Source organism: Bubalus kerabau, chromosome 13 (assembly GCF_029407905.1).
Source record: "Bubalus kerabau isolate K-KA32 ecotype Philippines breed swamp buffalo chromosome 13, PCC_UOA_SB_1v2, whole genome shotgun sequence".
NCBI lineage: Eukaryota > Metazoa > Chordata > Mammalia > Artiodactyla > Bovidae > Bubalus > Bubalus kerabau.
Window position 1 is genome coordinate 4,373,682 of NC_073636.1, and position 23,721 is coordinate 4,397,402.

At 51.8% G+C, this 23,721-nt stretch overlaps 1 protein-coding gene across 1 annotated transcript in view; it reads right to left on the reverse strand.

Moving 5' to 3' along the window:
* The window catches only part of JAG1 (jagged canonical Notch ligand 1), a 44,474-nt gene that overhangs the window by 13,443 nt on the left and 7,310 nt on the right, over positions 1 to 23,721 (reverse strand). Inside the window, exons 3-18 of the mRNA XM_055543400.1 lie at positions 21,055 to 21,106; positions 15,674 to 15,928; positions 14,012 to 14,072; positions 10,171 to 10,301; positions 9,843 to 9,962; positions 9,011 to 9,124; positions 7,755 to 7,868; positions 7,054 to 7,167; positions 6,598 to 6,644; positions 6,085 to 6,258; positions 5,422 to 5,572; positions 4,442 to 4,606; positions 3,868 to 3,981; positions 3,265 to 3,378; positions 3,066 to 3,179; positions 2,813 to 2,929 (exon numbers count right to left, since the gene is read on the reverse strand). Of these exons, the coding sequence (XP_055399375.1) occupies positions 2,813 to 2,929; positions 3,066 to 3,179; positions 3,265 to 3,378; positions 3,868 to 3,981; positions 4,442 to 4,606; positions 5,422 to 5,572; positions 6,085 to 6,258; positions 6,598 to 6,644; positions 7,054 to 7,167; positions 7,755 to 7,868; positions 9,011 to 9,124; positions 9,843 to 9,962; positions 10,171 to 10,301; positions 14,012 to 14,072; positions 15,674 to 15,928; positions 21,055 to 21,106 (1,957 nt within the window). The remainder of the gene's footprint in view (positions 1 to 2,812; positions 2,930 to 3,065; positions 3,180 to 3,264; positions 3,379 to 3,867; positions 3,982 to 4,441; positions 4,607 to 5,421; positions 5,573 to 6,084; positions 6,259 to 6,597; positions 6,645 to 7,053; positions 7,168 to 7,754; positions 7,869 to 9,010; positions 9,125 to 9,842; positions 9,963 to 10,170; positions 10,302 to 14,011; positions 14,073 to 15,673; positions 15,929 to 21,054; positions 21,107 to 23,721) is intronic.

Consider the following 23,721-nt stretch of genomic DNA (forward strand, 5'->3'; position numbering starts at 1 on the left):
GAAGAGTTGACTCATTGGAAAAGACTCTGATGCTGGGAGGGATTGGGGGCAGGAGGAGAAGGGGACAACAGAGGATGAGATGGCTGGATGGCATCACTGACTCGATGGACGTGAGTCTCAGTGAACTCCGGGAGTTGGTGATGGACAGGGAGGCCTGGCGTGCTGTGATTCATGGGGTCGCCAAGAGTCGGACATGACTGAGCGACTGAACTGAACTCTTCTTTTGGGCGGGGCTTCCATCTATCCTAATAATGTTAAAACAGTGGTCGGCACTCCCTTCAATTTTTCAGGCGTGTCCATAGCTTCCTTTCTACAAGAAGCAGCTCCAGTTTTGAATGGATGCGTTAGCACTTCCTTGAAAGGCATGCTTACTGATTCTCCGAGAAGTGATGGCAAGAGAGACTTTTGGTCTTTACAGCTGCTGATGCCAGGGGGTGCAAGAAAGACTATTTGATGCCTAAAAAAGGCAGCCCCTCATTTAAAGGACTATCCGAGCTGTGCACTCCCCACTTTGGACTCTGATGAACAAGGACTACAGGCTTGGGAAAGCATAAGCAGAATTTCTGGCTTTCCTCATTGGAAAGAATGCATGTACGCCATAAAGTTACCTATTCCCATTGCTGCCACCATTTTCTGACCGAATGGGGGTGCCCCTATCTTTTGAATCAATGATGGGGCTTGATTTATGTAGAACCTTATAGGTCCACATGGAATAATTCATTTCTCCCTATGGCTTTAGTAATTACTAGGTGGCATGCTAATGGATGGGTTCCTCCTAATAGTGAGCTTCGATGGGACGGGTCCCATGCAGCCTGAGTTATGGAAAGCACTGGCTGCTATGGCCCTGTGATTTTACATAGACCTTTAAATGAACAAAGATATATTGTACAGGCCTGTGTACATTCTCCCTATGCCTTTTTGTTGGCCAGAAATCAGAGTGATTTGGAAGTTTCTGAAGGAGAAACTGTTTACAATGTTATATGTGTGAATTGTTTTATATTAAATTGTGTTGATGGGAATGATTATAATTATAAGGCTGTGATGATTGTAAAGCAACCACCATATTTGATGGTCCCTGTAAAATTAGAGGGACAATGGTTTGATGATTATGCATTGAAAGTTTTATATGAACTTAATGGCTTAATTTCTCGACCTAAGAGATTCATTGCAGCTCTGGTTGTGGGAATAACTGCCTTGATTGCCATAATTGCATCAGTTACGGTTTCTGCTGTTGCCCTGTCAAAAGAAGTGCATATGGCCTCGTTTGTTGATCAGCTGTCCAAAAATGTCTCTGTAGCTCTTACTACACAGGAAATTATAGATAAGAAAATAAAAAATAAGGTCAATGCTTTAGAAGAAGCAGTTTTGCTTATGGGGCAAGAAATTACAAATTTAAAAATTAAATTGTCTTTAAGGTGCCATGCTGAATTTAAATGGATGTGTGTTACCCCTCTACAAGTGAATGAGCCCATGCATCTGGAATCATTCAGATTTTAGTATTGATATTTCTAAGTTACATCAGGATATTCAGAATATGAAGCAGGTGGAGTCTGGCTTTTCCTCTCAATGGCTTTCTAATTCCCTCTTTGAAAATCTGGAGGGATATCTTTCCCATGGATCCTTTTCTACAATAATGATTAATGCGGCCATGTGCTTATGCCTGTTAGTTCTGATTTGTGTAATGGCCCCGTGCCTTTTCAGGATACTCAGCCATAGTGTCTCTGCTCTATCTACTGAGTTTCATACCTATGCTCTAAAAAATAGAAAAGGGGGTGATGTCAGGAGCTGCGTCAGGCATTACTGTCAAAATGGAGGCACAGCCCCCAGCCCCCTCTCCTCATTCCGCAGGCAGGGACCTGGGATTAAGGAGTTAGGCCTTGTAATTCTGACTTGTCTTTTCCTCTCCTTGGCTGAGTTGACTGAAAAGGAATATTAAGGTGCTTATTGTTCTTGAGAGGAGCATGAGAAGGCACAAAGCCTTCTGCAGCTGTGCTCAGAAAATAATTCATAAACTTAATCACTGACATTTGTTCAAGGACTTTTACAAAAGAGTGTTCCTGGATGAGCACATAGGCCGTAGCTTGAGGCCGTGGGAGGGATTGCTATCTGAAGCCTATTTGTGAGGAGAATGTTTATGGCAAAGAAGTTTACTGAATTTAGGGCCTAGAAATAATTAAAATAGTTAGAAGTTATAGATTTAAGGAATGTTGTAAAGTTAGCATATTTCACTATGGCTTATAGACGTTAGGAATTTTTAGAGACACTATAGCTAGAAGCCCTTTTAAGGATGTTATGGGCAAACAGGATTTAGGAAGATAAGTAGTAAACTGAGGAATGTAGCATGAGTTACAATGTAATCACAAGTTAACTATAGGACAGGTTAGAGGAGGTAGATAATAGATGATAAGGCTGATTCCAAGAGAATCACTGAAGCCAGAACTCTGAAGAGCAACAATGATTTATGGAGATAATAAATCTGCGAGAGGGGGAACTGAAAATGTCAAACCTCTGGCCTAATGTCTTTGTAAAAGTATAAAGGAGAATCTTAAACTTGAAATAAACAGGCAGTCCAAAGAAAACTGAGAGGCTGTCTCATTCACTGACACCATTCACCTCTTCCGTTTGAATCCCTGGCTGCTGGAGTTGGACTCCGGCAGTGGGTGACTTTCTCATGCCCGGGGCCGGGCTGCCTCCCATCAAGGCCCAGGTGATGTGCACGGAGCCATCACACAGCTCCACTTCTGGTTTCCATCGCCAGCCCCCGGGGATCAGGACGGGCTCTCGCAGAGCTCGGGGTTGGGGGGACACTCACTTTGTGTGCAGATGGGCCCCTCCCAGCCTTCCTTGCAGACACACGTGAAGGACTCGCCATTGACCACACAGGTACCCCCGTTGTGGCAGGGGCTGGGCAGGCAACTGCTGTTCCGGGCTGCAAGACAAGAGCAGACAAGACCATGCTCCCTGAGGCTCCAGAGACCTTGCGAGGGACAAAACACAGGCCCCAGAGAGCGGTCCCAGGCACTCGGATGCCCTGCGCCCACCACAGCTGCAGGGGCGGAACATACCTATGTTGCAGGTCGTGCCTTCCCAGCCTCCAGGGCACATGCACTTGAAAGCGTCCCCCTCGTCATAGCAGGTGCCACCGTTATTGCACGTGGCCTCGTCACACTGGCTGTCACCTGGACGAGGAGATCGGCGTGAGCCCGGGCCGCCCTCCCTGCCCCCCCCAGACACAGGCCAGGGTCCCTGCCGGCCCCCACTTACGTGAATGGCACGTCTTGCCTTTCCACCCGTTTTTACAGTCACAGTAAAAGTCATTGACCAGGTCGCGACAGGAGCCTCCGTTGTGGCAGGGGTTCTGGCTGCAGTCGTTAATGTCTGCAGTGAGAGCAGACACCCAGCTGAAGCCACTCCCAGGCCCTTCAACGCCCCACGACGTGTAAGAGGCACGTCTCTCCACCTTCACCCCATTTTCCACTCCCAGTTCAAAAACCAGCACAGCCAAGCCAGGACTTAAGCAGGGTCAGCCTTTCCCAGGAATAAAGGAGCCCAGGACAAGTCATGGAAGTTCAACTCAGGATGGGCAGAAAAGATGACCCCTTTCTTTGTAAGCTGGGATGTCAAGCATGCTAATTCTCAAAGCATCTCCACAGAAGCTCCCCTCCCATGGGCTGGCCTGAGCACCACCACGGGAGCGCACACAGGCTCTCCTGTCCCAGGGCAGGAGCTGCTGGGGCCTTGCTTCCAGACATTCTCACTAAAAGGAAAGGCCTGCTGGGCTGCCTCTGCCCCCCGCCCCAGCGCGGCCGTCCCGGGCTGCCTCTGCCCCCTGCCCCAGCGCGGCCGTGCCCAGGGAGCCTGACGCACTGGTCTCGCAGTGGGCCCCCTCCCAGCCGCCACTGCAGATGCACGCGTAGGAGTTCACGCCGTCGATGCAGGTGCCGCCGTTTCTACAGGGGTTGCTCTCACAGTCGTTGATATCTGGGGAAGGAGGGGACACAGAACCTGGGTGAGTGCAGGACAAGCGATGCCACCGCCAGTGCTCTCCTAGGAGTTGCCAGCTCCTCCCGAGAAGAGCCACCCGACACCGCCACACTGAACTCCATAAGGACTGTCCTGAAACCTGACAGGCAGCTGGGGAAGCAGGGGCCTCCAAAGGGCAACCCGTCCATTCTACTGAACATCCTCACACGAAGCTCCTCAGTGAGGGTCAGGAAGAAACTGCGATGGAAGACAGACCCCCTACCTATGGAGGTTTCACAACCTTCTGAAACAAATGTGCTAGAGACCTCAGAGGCATCAGTGATCTCAGTTAAGCACCACCTCGGTCTTGGATCCTAGATGGCACCCCTGGGCTGGTCTTGCCTAAAAGGATCCAGGCCCCACCCCCGCCCCCACGGCTAGGCCAGGCAAGGGGGGCCCTACCGCCACGCGGTCTTACTTTCATGGCAGTATGTTCCGGTGAAGCCTTTGTTACAGTCACAGGTGAACTTGCCTCCCGACTGACTCTTGCACTTCCCGTGCGGGCCGCAGACATTGGAGGAAATGTAGCGCACCCCTTCCGGCGTGTCATTGGAGGCCATGGCCACTGTGCAGCTGTCAATCACTGCAAGACAGACCCGGCTCAGTGCCCCGCCAGGGACCCGGCGTTCCCAAACCCAGGACCCAGGTCGCCTGCTCTCCCAGAGGCAAGTGCCATTGGCTACTGAGGGTAAGAAGCCACAAGGCACCTCGGGGGCCAAGATAGCCATGTGCTGCATGCACTGTAACAGGTAAAGCTGACACTCCATGCAGAGGAGAGTAGTAGTTGCTTTTTTTTTTTGAGGCATTTTCTCCCTGTGGAGCCGAGCAGCTCATGCATGCAGGCCCTGTCCACCCTTCCTGCTACATCCACCAATTCTGCTGGAAGCTGGCTGATGAGGAGGAACGGCTTTCCCCTCCACTCAGTGGCAACACATGGCTGCAGGACGGACTTACAGAACCTAGGGCTGAGCCACCTCACACGGCCACAGGCGCTAGTTACATCTAAGTAAATTAAAGTTAGGTAAATCAGGGTTTCCACTTGCCCCGATCGCTCTCTAAATGCCCTGGACCACACGTGGCCTGAGGCTCTTGTACCTGCTGGTGCAGAGACCACCAAGGCAGAAGGCTCTGCTGAAGTGGGTGCCCCAGGGAAAGTCTGGGCTTGCAGACTAGCCCATCCCAGGACAGGATGCTAAATGAATTTCCTTCTCTCCCCAGGCTACTTGCAGGCATGGCCCCTCCACTGGCGGCCTGGGTAGATTGTTTCCACGTGTTCTGGCTTCCCTCCAAAGGGGCTATCAATCTACACTCCCCTCGAGTGTCCCAGGGCAGTGACAAATGACCAGAGAGGAGGAGGAGCTTCGCAGAGGAGCCAGCGTTGAGCGGGGCAGACGGTACCTTCGCAGGGGGTGGTGCGGCAGTGGTCTTTAAGGTGGGAGCAGTTCTTGCCTTCATAGTCCTCAGGACACTTGCAGAAATAGTCGCTGGCACGGTTGTAGCACTGGGCGCCGTTTTGGCAGGGATTGGGCTCACAATAATCGATATCCAGCTGTGGGACCAGGGACCAGGCAGGAAACAAAGTAAAACAAAGGCGTGATTACGACTCCTCTGGGGCAGTGGCCCCCGGAATGTGACCCTTCCAACTGCTTCCGTCAGGAGGACACGCAGCACGATTCATAGCTGTGTCCTAGACACTGCCCAGGTAAGCATTTGAAAAAGCAGGGCAGAGTGGGAGAGCGCTGGTTCTGAGATGAAATGGACAAAAAGAAACTGACAGGCTGGTGGGGGGCGGGAGGGAGGTTCACGAGGGAGAGGATACGTGTGTCCTCATGGCTCATTCACGCTGTTGCATGGCAGACACAACATCGCACAGCAATTATCCTCCAGTGAAAAATAAAGAAATCAACAGACACCCGGAAGACAATCACTCATCAGTCTCCTTTCACGGCTTATCTCGCAGAGATCCCTAGTCAAGAGGAGACTCCAGGCAGTGTTGGGGGATGGAGGGAGAGGAGGAGACGTCTGTGAAAACCTGGCCATCTGCGCTCCAGCCTGGCTCACCTGACAGAGGTTTCCAGAGAAACCAGTGGGACACAGACACTGGAATCTGTTGATTTCGTTCTGACAGTGACCCCCGTTGAGACAGGGGTTGCTGGCACACTCATCGATGTCTGTCTCACAGTGATCACCTGCATAGCCAGGTGGACAGATACAGCGATAACCATTAACCAAATCCTGGAGGAGGAGAAGGAGGGGGAGAAACACATGCATTTTTTTCGAGGTGCCGCACAAACATGGGGCTTCGGTTATTCAACGTGACTGTTTTGGTTCAGCTGATTCACTGAAAGAGAGGCCATGCCTCTCCAAACGTGACAGAGGAATTTCTATGTGCATGCCGTCAAGATGATTCCCGGGAGGGAGGCTGGGGTAACATGAGCCCGGGTGAAGCGTCCAGAGCCTCACTTTTCATCTGCAGTTTAAAATCCCCCAGGGACAGAGCTTTCCAGGGGTCCCATCAATCTTTAGGCTTGTTGTCAATCAGTAAGGTTTTGACTGAAGCAAAGATTTACATACCCGACAGGAGGCATCATTCTGACACTGGCCGACGCAGTCATTAATATCTAAAAAATAAACAAGCCATCGCATCAGAGGGGCAATTTACATTGAAATTGGGCTTAATTGAAAAGCCTTCTCCTCTCAGGACAGATTAAAAACCTCCAATCAGATTTCCTGTGTGCTTCCCGTGAGATAAGGTTATTACTAGGTGGGAACACTCCCTAATTCTTCAGACTGAGCTACTGTAACCTCACATCATTGTTTTAACCACCTTATCAGTGTACGGCTGTTTTACCAGCTAATGAGCCTGATAACAAGTATTTTCACCGAACACTCCCTCTCCAAAAACATTCCCTCTATAAGGTTTTCCCTCTACTCCTCAAGTCTTAAACCTGGAGCCTGACTATATATAGCCGGCCAACACCTTCAACACCCTGGTGTCATGAAAATCAAAGTGCTGAGAACCTCACTCACTTATGTCACAGTTTTGACCCATCCAGCCTGGGAGGCAATTGCAGTAGTAGCTGGCAATCAGATTCTTGCAGGATCTGGCATTTACACAAGGTTTGGCCTCGCATTCATTTGCATCTGAAAGAGAGAAAGGATCAACAGTGGGAAATGGGGTTCTACCCCCACCCCAACCCTCCCACACCCACAAAAGAAACCACCAATAGTTTGTCTGAAGTGAGACATTTCAATAAGCTCGCTAAATAAGAGATACTATCTGGAACATCTGAATCCTCCTAGCCATGATCCAATAAGGCACGCTGACTGATCACTTCCCAGCTGCTGTGAACAGCCAGCCCCCAACCAGAGGGCAGAAAGCACCAGGCACTTCTGTGCAGAACCCAGCGCAGCCTAGTTGCTGGGATTTAAAAGTGGCAGAAAGAATGCAGACAGCTCATTCCTCATGAGATCATCCCCGTTTGGAACCCAGCTGAACACTTCTCGGACAGACGATTGACATGGTTCGAGGAATCCCACGACTTTCCCACAGGGCCTCCAAAAGCCAGGCCATTTGCATACGAGTGATTTCTCCCAGGCTCGCTGGCGCGACCCTCGATAATAAATGACTTCTCGGGAGGGATGGCGCATGAACTGGCACAGCCGGTCACATGCATCTTCCCCAACAGCTCGGAGGACTCACGCTAACCCTGGTGCAGGAGCTCTCTTACCTAACTGGCACGTTTTGCCAGTCCACTGGGGCGGGCACACACACTGAAATCCGTTAACCAAGTCCTGGCAGGTGCCCCCGTGGGCACAGTTATTTGGAGAACAGTCATCAATGTCTGTTCGACAGAGAGAGGAGAGGGTTGGCAACTTAATGTCAGTCCATTTGATAATCAGGTAGTTTAACACCACCCCTCACGAGAGGGACCTTCACTTAAGAGCAAGGCCCCTGAAGTGACAGCCACGATGACGGTAAGGCCCGATTTTAGCTTTAAATCCCCCACTGGCCCAGTTCATCTAATCCCTGACCTAAGCAGGCAGGAGAGCCAGCTGGATTCCTGGGTGTCAGCCCTTGGTAATTTGGGACACCATCTCTGTCCGCCTTTATTTCTAAAGAAAAGTTTCATTGCAGCTCCAAGAGCAGTAAGGTAGCTAAGGAGCAGTAAGGATAAATAACTTACTTCACTGGTGAAAAAGATCACATTCTTATCGGCTCACAGAGTTCTCCCAAAATAACATGCCTGGGGTACCCAACCTCCCACTTCTGCACTGGACTCCAGAGCCTTTGGAGGGGTGGTCTCCTGCACACTCAGGAGGTGGCACACTCTCCCTATGAACCTGCTCACTGAGCCTTCATGCCCCAGGAGACGGGAAGAGAGGACGCCACCTTTCTCTGTTGAAACAGGGCACGGCTGGCAGCAACCCGAGTCCCACAAGCGGTGGGGGCGATCCCAACCCTGGGCCAATCCTTAACTGTGTTGCCTCCTGCCCTCAGGAGTAGATGACAGCGGACCTCAGGCCTGGCGACACCCCAGGAATCCAGGGGCTTTTTAAGGAGTACACACTCCCCACCTCCAAGGGAAACGGTAGGACCCACACATCTCGGTAACTCGGTAGCCCTGGTCCCTCTTGGAAAATGTTTGTCCCCACAATGAACTTCAGTAGTGACAACCTCCCCACAGGTGGTGTCTACAGGGCTTCGAGGAGAATCACCGCCCCCAGGATTCAATCCAGAGGAGCCGGGGCTCCAGGGGGAACGTGCAAAGGGAGCAGCTTTCCCGGGGGAGCCTCTTCCCCTCAGAGCTGCACGTGCTGACTTAGGGGGCTGCCTCAGACAGGGGAGCCCCTCCCACAGAGACAGACCCGGCACTGAGATGACATGGGGCCTCGATAGCCCTGCATCTCGACACAGTGATCCGCGGCCCCCACCACACACCCACCCCCGCACCGAGAAAGGACACGGGTCAAAGCCCGGACTTACTCGTGGAGCACGTAGGGCCAGTCCAGCCCGGAGAACACTCACACTCAAACCCCAGGGAGGTCTCCTTACAGCTGCCTCTGTTGTGGCAGGGATCAGAGAGGCAGGCATGCTCCGCTGTGGACACCAGAGGGCCATCAGCATGGGACGCCCACCAAGAGGCTACCGGACGCGAGCTCCCCGCCCACCCCACCCAAAGCCCACCCCACCCAAAGCCCACCCCCGGGCCACCAGCTCGAGCTTGTTCAAGAAATGATGCATATACACTAACATGTGTAAATAGATAGCCAATGGGAATTTGCTGAATGGCTCAGGGAGATCAAACTGGGGCTCTGAAATAACCTAGAGGGGTGGAAATGGGTGGGAGGGAGATTCAAGAGGCAGAGGACATAGGCGCACCTGTGTTAACATAGGTACAATATATTAATTCATATTGATGTATGATCAACAAATCAAACCAATGTTGTAAACCAATCATCAATTTAAAATAAATAAATATTAAAAAAAAAAAAAAAAAGAAAGCAAGCAAGCGTGGGACACAAGCCCGCTGTATCTGGGGAAAAAGGAAGTCATCTTTCTTGCTAAGCTCTGGTCACCTTTCTCCCAGCTTCCGACTGGAAGCTGGGCACTGCCCTGAACACGCTGCCCCGATGCAATCAGCCACACCCAAAACACTTGAGCAACTGGAGGGAGGTTTCAGAGAGCCAGGGAGCTGCTGGGAACACAGGTCTTAACACCGGAGGGCAGTTTCACCTTTTCCAAGTCTCTAAGTGTATTTGAGTTGAGCAGACAGAAAGAGTAGAAAAGGGGCTCTCTTTGCACCTAGACCACTTACCGATTTCACAGTTGGGCCCGGAGTATCCTTCGGGGCAGGAACACTGGTATTTGTCAGGCCCTGTGTTGCTACAAGTTCCCCCATTGAGACATGGCTGGTGGGTCCCGCAGTAGTTGAGATCTGCCAAAAAGACCCCAAAGAAGTCTCTCAAAGATCAGAGAGACTGCCCATCTGCTGCGTTCCTAGACCCATTCCTCTTTACAAACTAAAACCAAGAGAAATAAACCCAAACTCACAGCATTAAAGGCAAGTTCAAGCAGATTTGGAATAAAAGCCCCAGCTAACAAACGTAAAGGAAAGTGGAAACCCAGTCCCCGTGTGGACGCACCTTTGTCGCAGAGCTGGCCGCCCCAGTTGGTCTCGCAGAGGCACTGCCAGGGCTCGTTACACGTGCCGTGGACGCAGCCCGGGTGCGGGATGCACTTGTCGCAGTACAGGCCCTGCCAGCCGTACTGGCACCTGGGGACACACAGCACGCCAGCCCTTACCCTCCAGAGCTGGCGGGGAGGGCCGAGCCAGAAAATACACGCCCCTGAAGCCCAGGCTTGCTAGATCTGGCGACCGCCTGGTAGACGCTCAAGGTCCGTCCAGGGGTTCCCTCTGAACAAACATTTTCACAGTGGGACCGAGGGCCCCTCCCAGGCCCAGGTGACTCCCGACAAAAGGCGGGCTGTCTAGGGAGAGGCCCTCGCAGGGCCTTCCTGCACAAAGCCCCTCTCTCTTCTCGGGTTCCCGCAGGAGCCCAGGGTGGGGAATCAATCAAGCCCTAGGGGTGGAGGAGAGGGCTCTCCCTCCAGTGACAGCAGCCATGCACAAGTCCTGCACATGTGGCGAGTTTTACACCGCAGCTCCACTGGGGTCCCTTTCAGAGCAAGGCATGACCCCAGCACACAACAAGGCATCAAGATATCAAGGGTGGCAGGAAACTGCCTCCCACGGAGGTATCCTGAGACGGGACAAGGAGGGAGGAGGCACCCTTCCTCACAGAGATGGGGCTGGATCTCTGGACACATGTCTGCAGGGACAGAGAGGAAAGCGGACCGTTCTCAGAGCCAGCTCTGTGGGTGACCTATGACCCATCATCGTGGCTGCTTATGCTCTTTATTCTATGGCAGTTATTTCTCACTTTGCAAAAACCGAGTCAACTCAGTTTATCCAGTATTGGGGAAGGGAGGTGCGTTTCCTTGATAAATAAGCGCATCACTAATCGGACTCTTTGGAGGCCAGAGAGTGCCTTTGATCCTCAAACAAAACCAGAAGCACACACCTTCACCTGGGACAGGGCTCAGCTACTCTTCCTTCAGGTTTCAAGCCCTCTGCAACTGTGTCTTCTCAGAAATCCAGCTTCAGCAAACAGGTTGGAGCAGAGGGGAGGGGGCCCCCATGGCAGAGTAAAGGGGGGGTGAGCAAGGGAGAGCAATAGGCAAGCATTTCCACGGCAGGCCCACAAAAGCCATGTCAGAACCGTCTCCCCCTTCCCACTCAGCTGAACTTGGGAAAACAAGCACCCCAATATGCAAAGGCTTTCTGCTTCCAGAGAGCTGAAGGCAAGCTAAAAATCTTCGTCATGGGAAAATTATAGGGATCCAGCTAATGGCTAATCACCCATGGCCGCGAGTCAACTCAGCCCCTGAGAATTCTGACTAACCACTTCCTAACTTCTAAAAGCAAGCCATCCACGCCCCAGTGCAGAGAAGCACCAGGATGTGTGGTTTAAAAATCAGACACAGGATTCCAGTTGATCTGAAATGAAACTTCAGTCTAAATGACAAATGACTATTTAATGGAGTAAAATAAGAACAAAGTCAATGCTTTGGTAGCAATTTCTTTAAAAGTGGACCCTCAAGTTGGTGGGAGTTCACGGTGATGCTTTTGATACTCTTAGCCTAGAAGGTAGATATTAAGAGGGAGTTGATTTGGAAATAGCATTCTTGTCATTGTCTTTCCCCTATTCCCTCCCAAATGAGGGCTTGCTACACCTCTTCAATTTGCTTAACAAAATGCAAGAAGAGACAGCTGAGGACCTGCCCTCAGCTCTTAATTAATGAGAGCTGGATCCCCAAGCATAAAAAAGGAACCACAAGAGGCCACGGATGACTTCAAAAGAAAACAAATAAAAATACTGACCCTAAAACAGGCATCCACAAAGTTGTCCCAGTTTAATAATATATGATTAAGGTTCTCATGAGAAATTGAAGCGACTTTCCTCACAGGATGATTCACAATTAAGTTTGATATTATTGGCAGGCTTGCAATGAAGCAAGACCGTGCATCCAGGAAAAGGAACCCAGGTCGACTGGGGAGCAAGAGAGGCAGGCAGGTTCTCTCATGTGGAGGAAACAGAACAAAAACACACCCTTATCGGCCACCATCCAGAGGGCTGCTTACAGGTCGCGGGCCATCCAGCTACATGAGCAGCAGACTGACCAGAACTTCCTTGGGTCGCGAGAGGGTTCTGTTTTCATTTTTCTTTCAAGGGAAGGCGAAGGAGCCGGGTGGGAGGCTATGCAAATGCCGTGTGGGAAAGTCACACCTTCAGTCAGTAAGGGCCTGCATGTCCAGGCAGGAGTGGGAGGGAGACTTTGAGAGAGGAAGGGCTCAGCTCTGGAGACAAAGCCTGTTGTTCTGGCTGGGAGGGCCTCCCCTGGCAGCGGCGTGTTTATTCTGATGACAGGAGCAGAAATCAGCCCCTGGCTGATAGTCATCTGAGCCCAACGCAGGCGGGTGCCTGCGAGCTCGGCTGCTCTGAACCCACGAGCACCCTTCAGGAGCAGGGCCTGCTCCCCCTGACGGCCCCAGCTGCCCCCACTGGTAGGGTCCGCCCCAAACCCCCTGGGCTTCTCGGAGCATAACCGCCTCTCTGGAGTGCAAGGACAGGGACATCTCAGAGCAGCCTCTTCCATTTGACCTCAGTGGCCCTGAGCTCTACTTCAGCCTCGAGCCTCAGAGCTCAGCGCTCCCGGCGGCAAGCAGAGGCGGCAGGGAGCACCCCGAGGTGCAGGCGACCAGGGCAGTCCTCTAGACTTTCTGAGCAGCAAAACCATGTGGCTGAGGTGGGCCGGTCAAAATGCAGATTCCCTGGGCCCAGCCGAGGGAGTGGGATCATCTAGGTGCAGGGTGGTACCCCGGAACCTGCATTTCCACACACACCCGGTTAATTAGGGGAATGACACAGTACCGAGGTTTGTCCCTCCAGGAACAGTGGCATCACTGGAGGCTTGCTGCAACTGCAGAGACTCGATATCCACCTGCCCCTCACCCGCCCCCGACTCAGAATTCGAGACCTCACAAGAGCCCCAGGTAACGTGAGTTTGAGAGGCACTGCTCTAGACTACGGATTCGTAAGCTGCCCTTGGCTCAAACTGGAGTGGCTTTGGGGGCAAAAACAACAGGTCCGAAGGACCCTTGTAGTGTCACATGAAATCTGCTAATCCTTCAGGTCTGGGAGGGGAGTAAAGTGGGTGCTCCTGTCAAAATGCCACAGACAGCCACAGCATTTCCTGAGACAAGCCTTTCCCAGATGGGCATGATGCACATTTCAAGAAGTTCCAAAAGCTGTAAGCGGGAAGTGGCGGGGGGAGGTCTAGGTTTGGCTTCTTGCATTGTCCCGCGCCATAAAAGAACAGACTTCAAAGGTCGGCAGCAAAAGTCTACATTCATCAGGCTCAACTGACAAGATTCCAGCCCAGCCATTAACCTCTCAGCACCGGCCCGGCTCCCGCCTGCGAAGGGGGCCAGGAGCTCGTGCTAATCCCATTCTAAAGAATGCTCCACTTTCCCTACTGATGGGAAAAGTGGGGGAGGGCCGGGAGACCGAACACCGCGGCGGTGGGGGGAGGAGAGAGCCCCCAGCACCAACCCAGTCCTGGACAGTCCATTAGCACTTGAAGGGGAAGATTATAACAACGTGTTATCAATTTACAGAACCGTTAATACATGAAGTCACTCCCTATGCCCAGAAGTTTTTTTTTTTTTCCCCCAAGAGAGAAGCATGTACATTCCAGTGGACAGCTGGTATAATTTAATAAGCTTCGGATGTGCTTATTTGAATTTTTTTTTGGTCAAGTTTTCTTGTCCTCCAATGAAAGATAGGCATATTCACAGTAGAGTCAGTCCTCTTTTTGCATTAAAGGGATAATTATTAGGGGGAAAAAAGTCGAGTTGTTTACCTGCAATCGCCTGGGAGTTTGCAAGACCCATGCTTGGGGCTACAGCCCTGTCGGCAAATAGCTGTAAAAAAGATAAAAAAGGGAAACAAAGAAGGGTGCGTCAGTGCTGCCAGTCTCTCGCATGGCCACAGTCACGGGAATGGCCTCATCCGACAAAATCCACTGTTTTAAGAGATCTCATTTCAAGTACACTGTAAGGAGAGGAAGATGGGAGGTGCCCCAAGAACGAATCCAGCTTTAAACTTCAAGCCCACGCGAGCAGATCCTCAAACGCGACGCTATTTGTGGACAAAAAGCAGGCAAGTGGGTAGGGGAAGGGGTGCCTCTGAAGGATACCTGCCCTGCTCCCACCCTCGCCAAAACAAAAAGAAGGTCTAATCCTCCCCTGGTCATCTTCCTTCCTCCATCCTCCAGCCTTCCTAGAACCCTCCGACCAAACACCTGGGTCTCAGAAACCCCATGGGACTCACAAAGCCAACCAGGCCAACCTTGCTTGGCAGGCTAATCCACCAGCCGGATCTAGTGGTACTTTTTTTTTTTTTTTGCAAGTATTCCTACAAAGCAATTCTGCTTCCTTTACAGAAAAAAATTTTTGAACAGACATTAAAAAATAGTGGGCAGATAGTTTTAAGTAACTGTTACTGATTTTTAGGACACCAACTATTTAAAATGTGTTTATCAGTCCTTTCATTTGGATCCCAGAAAGGCTACCTTTTCAAATTCCTGTCTCTAATTATTTAAGAAAGCATTTTTGCCTGAGAGACCAGCAAATTCTTCTTTGCTCTGCCCTTCAGCCACAGTTCAAAAATTCATTTTTTAACTTGAGTTTACCTTAAAGGAATTTACCAAATTATATGAACCAAGCAGAGTGTGTTAATGTTCGTAAGGGCCTATTATATGGTTAACTAGAATTACCCACCAATTTGCTCTGAATGAGAAGCTTTGTAAAGGTGAAGCCCACAGACAATTCTGTGCACATCTGTGAACTGGTGCCAACTCCCTGAATTCTAGCAGTCGGGGCTGACAGTCGACGGGACGTCTGGAGGTGTATCCCACTGTGGGTACATTCGATTCACCACTCTCTCTCTCCCCCACAGCCCTGCCCCCAGAGATGCCCAGTGAAGGCTGCCAGGAGGCCACCTTGAGCCCAGGGTGTTGTTTCTCACAGGCTCTCAGACACTGGCTGGGTAACCCCATCTCAGCCAGGATCTGTGTGAGGTCAGGGGCCTTAAACACAGACCCTGAGAAGCGGGGTCAGGCAGAGAGAAGGCGCTGACGGCAGCAAGCGGAAGAGGAGCGGCTGAGCCGGAACTGGAATGAGCCAGAGCCTGGCCTCGGCCCGATCTCAGGTGCAGCTCTGGAGTGTGGACTGCAGCCCTGAATCAAGACCGCTGGGGTGTGGCCCGCACACACCCGTGTCAGCCATTCACAGGCTGAGCCGGAGGCCTCAAGCGGCATCTGTTCAGCCCAGGACAGCGCTCCAGAGATGGAGCCGCTGTGCGGGGTTAGCGGGCAAGGCTCACTGGGGGAGTGGGTACCGACAGCAGCTTTGTGTTTGGGGCCTAGAAAACAGCCCCCATCTCCCAGCCCGAGATGCCCCCTGACCGGAGGCGGGTGAGACCGTGGCCCTCACGGTGACAGCGGTCGAGCACACACACACACCTTTGTTGCACTCGGGGCCCATCCAGCCTTCCATGCACGTTTTGTTCCCATTCTGGTCGCAGGCATAGTGTCCAAAGAAGTCGTCCCTGGGTCGGCAGAACTTATTGCAGCCGAAGCCATAATAATAGTCATCGCAGGTTACTCGGATCTGATACTCAAAGTGGGCAACCCCTGTGTTCTGCTTCAGCGTCTGCCACTGCCGGCCGGGGTTGATCATGCCTGAGTAGGAAGCCTTTTCAATGATGCTGTCAGGTTCTAGAGGGAAAAAAAAAAAAAAAGGATTAATCACAGTGACCGTCACATCGGAGATTTCTCCCCCATTCTGATGATTTTTAATAACAAATGCACCTGGTACAAAATTCAAACAGTACAAAAGGGCCGAAAATGAGCCATTCACCTCCCTCTCCAAAGGCAACCACCACACTTTTACCTTACTTCCAGTATTTCTTTGTTTGCAAATAAAGTGAAGTTATTTACCTCGCTTCTGACATCTGCATTGAGGTTGTTTTTGGCCTTTTGTTAATAAGTAAGGCCACAAGGAACGGCCTTGAACATATTTGCCTGCACGTTGTTCTAAAAGAAAGAAATATCCCAGAAACAGAAGTACTAGGTCAAAGACACACACATAAACCCACTTCCACCCAGAAAACTCCAACCACCAGAAACGAAGCCCTGTCCTCCTGCTCTCCCACCAGCAGAGCAAACTTTCCCAACAGCAGTGCCAACGCTGCGTGTTATTGGACCTTCTCATTTAATGGGTATTTAACTGATGGTGAGGACCCTTTTGACAAAACCGTGTGTATCTGTTCCTCTGAACTGCAAGCCTGTTTCTCTCCTTCACCAAATCTTCTATTGCTGCTGGTAATACTGGTTTGCAAAAGCTCTTTATATGTAATAGAAAGAGGCCCCTCTCTTATGGAAGGCTACTCTCCAAGAAATTTCCTTATCCCAGGTCAGGGTTAGCAACCTTTCTTTTCTGGTTTTAGAGTTGTGTCTTTTGCTTTAGAAAAGCTGTGTCTACTCCCAAACTCTCCACTGGAAGCCAAAGAGTAATTCTGAGTGTTTTTTAAGTTGAAAACTTTGCTGCCTCTTAAGCTGCTGTTTAAACAGCAATACCACGAACTTGATGTATTTGAACTTTCACCTTTGCCCAGAGTGCAGATGGGAAAATCATTCACCCCAGTTTACCAACAGGTGGACTGAGGGTTTTTTCCAACCAAGTCAGGTTCCTTAAAGACTGCCTAGACTCACCCGGGGCCAAAGCGGCTCCAGAAAGAGGCAGTGGCCCCTGCCCTGAGGTCACGCATCATCTAGTAGGGTAAGAGACAAATACAAAAACAGCTCCAAACTCAGGTGTCCAGAACTCAGAGCAGGGCTGTGAGAAGGAAGCGAGGCCCCAAGTCAGCACCCAGCCTGATCCTGTGTTTATTTTCTTAAACCTGCCAGCACCAACCCTGGACGCCTTGTCAAATCCATGGCCGCCTTGGAGCGACCGTTAGGGCCTGCGTGCAGTGTCTCTGTGATTCTTACCCACCCACACCCCTGTTTTTCTAGGCCCAGGGCCTGTGCTCATTTGCAAGGCTGGGCAAACGCCACAGGTGACCAGGACACGGGCCTCTTGGGTGGCCTCGGCCACCCTCCACCTCAAACAGCGCCCAGTCCACACCCTCTGGGCGCTTACATTTGGGCAGGACAAGCCTTGGACAAGCCCGCATACCTGCAGACCTACACCCCAGCACGCATGAAGCACTTGCAGAGAACGCTTTCCTAACCTGAGTTTTGCAGATAAACACGGGCCAAAGAATGACAAAAATGTCCCTCTATTAACTGTGTGTTTGCTCTGCTGGTTCAATTAAAAAGTGGAGTGAGCTATTACCATGTGACAATGAGATCTTAATAAAGGAATTACTTAAACACACTGGCCCTGGCTCCAAGGCCTCCCCTCCACTCAGGCAGGTAACAACGAACAGTTCAGACGGGAGTCCAGGGTAATCCGAAAGGCACAGGCTGCCGTGTCAGTGCTCTGGTATGCTTTCTGTTTCCGGAAGATGTTGTGGGACATCATGTTGGAATCCTCAATGGGGCGAACAGGGCTGTACAGCTGCCCTCACACCTGCATGACAGATTCTCCCTAAGGGCTGAGAGGGAGCCTAGTGTGTCTGTGACACACTCCTGGCATCCGGGTTACAGAGAGCATGTCTACTGACTGCTTCTTCTAAGCTCCTGCCACCTGAATCATTCTTCCTATCAGCTCAGGGCACTACCAGTGTTTCTGGGCGAGTTCAGTTGGCAGTCCAGCTTTAAGACTGGAAGGGGGACTTCCCTAGCGGTCCAGTGGTTAAGAATCCACATTCTAATGAAGGGGACGCTGGTTCAATTTCTGGTCTGGGAACTAAGATCCCACAGGCCTTGCAGCAGCCAAAGATAACAATGATAATAAATAGTAATACAGAGAGTAGAAGGGGATGTTAGCAGGCCTTCCTGCAACCGTGAACTGCGTGAAGATGGAAGGCAAAGCACCCGCAACAGTTCTGCAGGCCAAGGAGGAGGGCATGCGAGGCCAGTATGAGCAGAACCCTGGAACCACGCCAACCACAAACCTAGACGGCAACCTTGGCCAAGAAGGCTAAGATATAAGGAAAACCTGGTCTAAGGATGCCAACTCGTGTTTACATACCTATTGATCAGAGTGATAAAAAGAAATCATTTGCTCTGGGACACAGTAAAATCTACACCCTTAGATAGCTCAGTCCTGAGAGGTAACAGCAATGACCTTGAGAGCAGATGACAGCGAGGCCACGCTATACTTCCTAACACATGTGTATCCCCTGGGCTTCGTGTGGGCCAGGCTCTGCTCCTGAGGGTGCACTGCAGAGCTGCTGTGAGAAGGAATTCTCAGTTCCAAAGCCCAGGGCTCTGCCTCTAAATCTGAAGCCTTGTTTGGTCCCTAAAGAGCAGCCAACTCCATTTGGGTTACTACACATCTTCAGGTTCTGCCCTCGTGGAGGACAGTCCCCTTGGGAGGCATAGAGCGTGAAGGGAGTAAAAAGCAAAAGACTCCAGGGAGAGGGAACAGCACGTGCAAAGGCCTTGAGGCAGGAGAGAATGTGATGCATTCTGGTGACTGGTGGGGTACGATTATACAGCTGTGACAGACGAGTGTGGCATGTGAGATGGAGCAGACAGGGAGACAAAGCCGGGCTGTGAGAGGGGCTTTGGGGCCACACAGATACCTGTCCCAAGAACAGGAAGCTGCCAAATGGCTCTTAGAAAGGTGACACTCAAACGTTACACTTTGAAAAGATGAGGATGGCAGGAGAACACAGAAAGCACCAGAAGCAGACCAGGGCAGATAGAGGTCCATTAATTCAGCCGTTACTATAGGAGTTCAGGCATGAGCAGATGGTGGCGCAGACCAGGACTGCAGTAGGATGCCAGTGAGGTGCTGGACACAAGACTTTCAGGACTCGGAGGTGGATTAGACGCCGATGCAGAGAGAGGGCGGTACATAGGGAGTGCCACCCAGACTCCTGGATTATGGTCCTGGGCGTCCAAACGCTGCTGCCAGTCACCCATCGAGGGCCCTAGGCAAGCTCCGGTTTGGGAAGGGAAGATGACACATTGGTTTCTGAACGTGCTATAATTCAGGATACCTTAGAAGCACTGCGAAGGGAGGCTGGAAAAGCAAGTGGGTAAGCCACTCCCAGCAAACCCCAGCCCCTCCTCATTGGGTTAACAAGGTGAGCCTCAGTGCCCTGCAGGGGACACCCTGTGACTTGGAGGCAACCCTTCACTGCAGGAGTAAAGGTCTGAAAGGCCTTTATCCCCACCCCAACGTTTTGGTGCACTTCCATGGTTTTACCTCCCAGCAAGGACGAGAGGCTCCAGAATCCCCAAATGGAGCAGACAACCCTGGGCAGCTCTGGGCGGGCCCCCGCTTCTGGGGAAGAGCCCCCTGGCCTGTGGGTTGATGGGAGGCCTCAGAAGGGCCCTGCAGATGCTCGGGGCTCTCTGCACACCCCGGCAGGTATCCTGATCCGGCTCTCACCAGGAGCCAGCGGGAACCTCAAGGATGCTCGCTCCACCAGCCTGTGTCAACATCGACACCGGGAGGGCTGAGGAGCCTATCCCTGCCCCACCCCCGTCATCCCAATGGTTAGTGACCACTGCAAGCAGGTCCCTGTGACATAACACTCACCCAGCCCCCAATGCATGGCAGGGGAGGGAGCAGAACCAACAGGTGCCCACAACCCTGACTGGCACCAGCCACAACCCAGGCTGGGCACAGACTCCCCTCCCCCCACCCCCACAGCGGGACAGGGCATCACTCGGGGATAGGACGGACGACAGATCTCGACTCAGATGCTAAAGGGAGGGGGTGACCCAAACAGCCTGCAGCCTCTGGTAACGGGCTCAGCAGCAACCAGGTGGGCCCAGGCAGCCCAGTACAACAGGGCCGGCCCTATGGTGCCCCTTCTGGTGTTCACCGATCCCAGAGTCAGGAAGAAAAAGTAAGGTGAGAAGAGAGGGAAATGTTACCAGCAGCAACACTCCAAGGGTCAGGGTCAGAGGATGAGCCCCGCGGAGGGAGAGGTCAGAGACAGAGGGCTGATGAGCCCCTCCTCTTGTGCAGACTCGGATTTCAGCGTGAACCAAGATTCCCCATGACAACCACCCAGATCCTGCTGGCAAAAGGGGAACTGACAGAATCAGCCAGGGAGGGGAGGCGTAGTTTGAAGGTACAATTCAAGAGCAGAGGCCCTGTTCTAGCCAGAGGGCTGCCATTCCCACTCGCGTCCTCCAGGGCTCCCCCAGCCCCTGTGCCCACCCGCCCGCCCACCCCCAGAGGGCAGCCCGTGCTGAGAATAGGGTCAGCTTTCAGAAGGGGACAAGGCCAGCGTGGGGGCCGCGAGGCATTGGAACCAGCTTCAACGAAAGGACTGTCATGCCCAGTGTGGGAAACAGACCACTCAGGCCTCACCTGCCCACCGAGTGAAATTCAAGGTCCGTCTTTCGAGCCCAGAGCCACCTCTGGGGCTTTATCTTTCTGATGAGAGATTAAACGCTCACTTAAAATTTAAATGGACTTTTTAAAAGTCACTACTTTGATCCTTTCACAGTCTACAAGGTTTTAGAGTTGTAAAACCATTAAGATCTCTATCCTAAAGATAATCTAAGGCCTGTATTCAGGGGCTGAGTTAACTAGAAATCTGTTCTGGCCACTTAATATTCCAAGGGAACATTCTAGGGGAAGGGATGGAAAAAGACTCCATGGAGAGGTTCAGGATGGGGGGTGGGTGGGTACAGAGGAGCTCTGACAGGCCCGGGGACTTGCTGTGTGCTTCCAGACTCACAGCTTGAGCCCGTGGTTTGATACTTACGGACAGTGTCATTGCTGGAATCCCACGCCTCCACAAGCAAAGTGTAGGACCTCTGAAACACAGATAAACAACAACTCAGTATTCAGAAACCGGGGTCAGCTCACAAAGGTCAGGCTTTCTCGGCCTGCCTGCACGCTCTGCCAAACAAAACCGTGCACCAAGACGGGACCGGTCTTTGCCGTGAAGCGAGGTCCTGGGTGTTCAGACCCAGACCAGCTCCCCACCCACCCCCGGAGCCCACCCCAAGTTGACAGAAGACACAGCGCTCCCTGTCGTCCACAGGCAGGTCGCCCCAAGTTCCGAGCAGGAAATGCCCCCTCCCGATTTGTGCACACTCGGCGGGTGGTTTCCCCAGACATCCCAGCCCCTGAGCCTATGGCCTGAGAAAGCTGCACAAAGAACTGATTCTCAGCTAAGCTACCAGGTATCTGGGCTGGGGAGTGGGGGTGCTCGTCCACTGAGGAGGGCTGTGGACTGCTGTTTCACTCCGGGCCTTGCTGGGGAGGCCCCTGGGGGCCCCCTTTCCTTTTCAGAACCCTTTGAAAGCCCTGTCTATGTGAGACCATCTCGGCTCCCACAAGTATCAGGTGACTCTAGGAAGCAGGAGGGGTGGGTAGGTGCAAAGAGACTCTGAAGACAAAGGCAGCAACCTAACTTAGGGGTGCACAGTGCCGGGGGTGGGGGTGCGGTGCTGGTAAAAGATAGGAAAGAAAGTATAAAAGGAAGAAAGAGCTGCACTCCATGGTTATATTTATTGATAAACTTTATCTGTCAATAAGATCTAACATTCCAGGAATAATCAGAGTCCACTAACCAAACAAATTCCCTGGACACTGGCGGGATGCCAGCCATTCTACTGAAGGCACCTTTTATCTTTCAGCTTATCTCAGAATTCCACCTCTCCCCCAAAATCCAAGTCATTAGCAAATTCCCACTTTTACTCAAATCTTCATTTGTAACTTAGGATGAGGTCAGTCTCACAAAACACCAGGCTTTCAAGAAAGCATCTGCTGTCTTCGTGATGGGAAATATGTCCAGGAGGGGGTGGAATGGGAAGGGCGGGCACATGAATGTTTCTCTGCACCCCTACCTTTCACTGTCCAACACCAGTATGCTGGGAAGAGCAGCGTATATCGATCAAACAACACTGCGCCACAAGAAGGTAACTACAAGGTGAAGGCAAAAACAGAAGGGGGGAGGAGGAAATTTAAAAAAAAGGAGCTTCATTCATAACTCAAGGCAAGCTTACTGCTCACACAGCGACCCAGCAGGTCTTTGAATATAAAAGTATCTTGTGATAGACCCTGCCTTGGAATTCAGCCGAAATATGTTTCATACTCAAAGCAGAGTAGGATTCCATTTCGTTCACTGATAACTGTGGGAAAATGCTCTGAGAAGCAAGCAGAACCAGGCAAGCCGGGGCATATACCCAGCCCTCTCCTGCAACCAGCCAGAGGTCCAAATCCACTGCTGTCATTGTTGATATTTTATTAGCGAAAGTTACACCTTATTTACTGCCTCTGCGTTTCCTACGATTTCCTACAAATTACAGGACCCCTCCCTGAGAACAGCAAGAAGCGAAGTTTCTCTACAGACGTGAGATGAGAGCCAGGTCCAAACAAGGCCACACGTGGGGTTGATGCTGGATAACGAAGCCCTTCACTTACAGGTCACGACGAGACCCACCTCTCCACTTGCACATATTGCTGCAATTTATCCTGTGATTAAGCGCACCAACACGCGGAGTTCTGACAGACTTGCACCAGCACTAAACACGTAATGCCCACAAGCCCCACGCAAGGAAGGGCCTCTGGGATCAGCTGGCGTGACAGCAGCAACTGCTTAACGCTCAAGGGAGGGGGCAGCATCGTTCTCACACAAGGTCCTGGGAGGCCAGACTGCCTTCAGACTCATCCTCCCAGGACTGGGAGACCTCAGAAGCCGCTGGCCGACACGCCCCGCCTCGAGGGGAAGGAGGGCCTGCATCTGGGTCTTCCCACGAACCGCCTTCTAGGAGACAGATGTGGGCTGGGGGCTGCAGCATTGGCGGTCTTGGACCGTCTCACTCCCAGGCTTCAGAGCAGGGACCACAGGTCTAGGACTCACCTCCCAGGGCGGGAGGACTCCTCCCCACCCAACCTTCAGGGCAAAGAATCCTCTCGGAGGCCCCTATTAGGAGGCACTCTCATCCCCCCTCCCTCCGTCCCCACACTATAGATCAGCAATCGAGATCATTTGGCAATGATTATTAGTTGCCAGGGAGCTTTAACTTTTCCCAGGCCCACGCTTGACCTCTGTACATCCCAGAAGGTTAAGTCCAGACTCCAGGGTACAGACCACGCATGCTCACCTTATGCTGTCAAGGCCAGCTACCAGGTCCCAAATCGGCATTCCACTACAACCACGTCACACCCAAGTGGCCACTGCCAACCTAACCCCAAGGGAGGCCGAGTCCCAGGGCCCTCCTCACAGCGTGGCATGGGGGAGGCAGCTGAGATGACTGGCAGGTGTTCCAACTTACTAATAAGTTCATACAAACACCCCCACCCCCAAAGAAACACAAAAGAAAACTGCACACACCTGGATTTTTCTTGGTTTCAAGCTATGAGAATAGGATTCTTATATAAATCTACCTGGCATTCATCTATTTTTCCTTTTTTTCCCAGA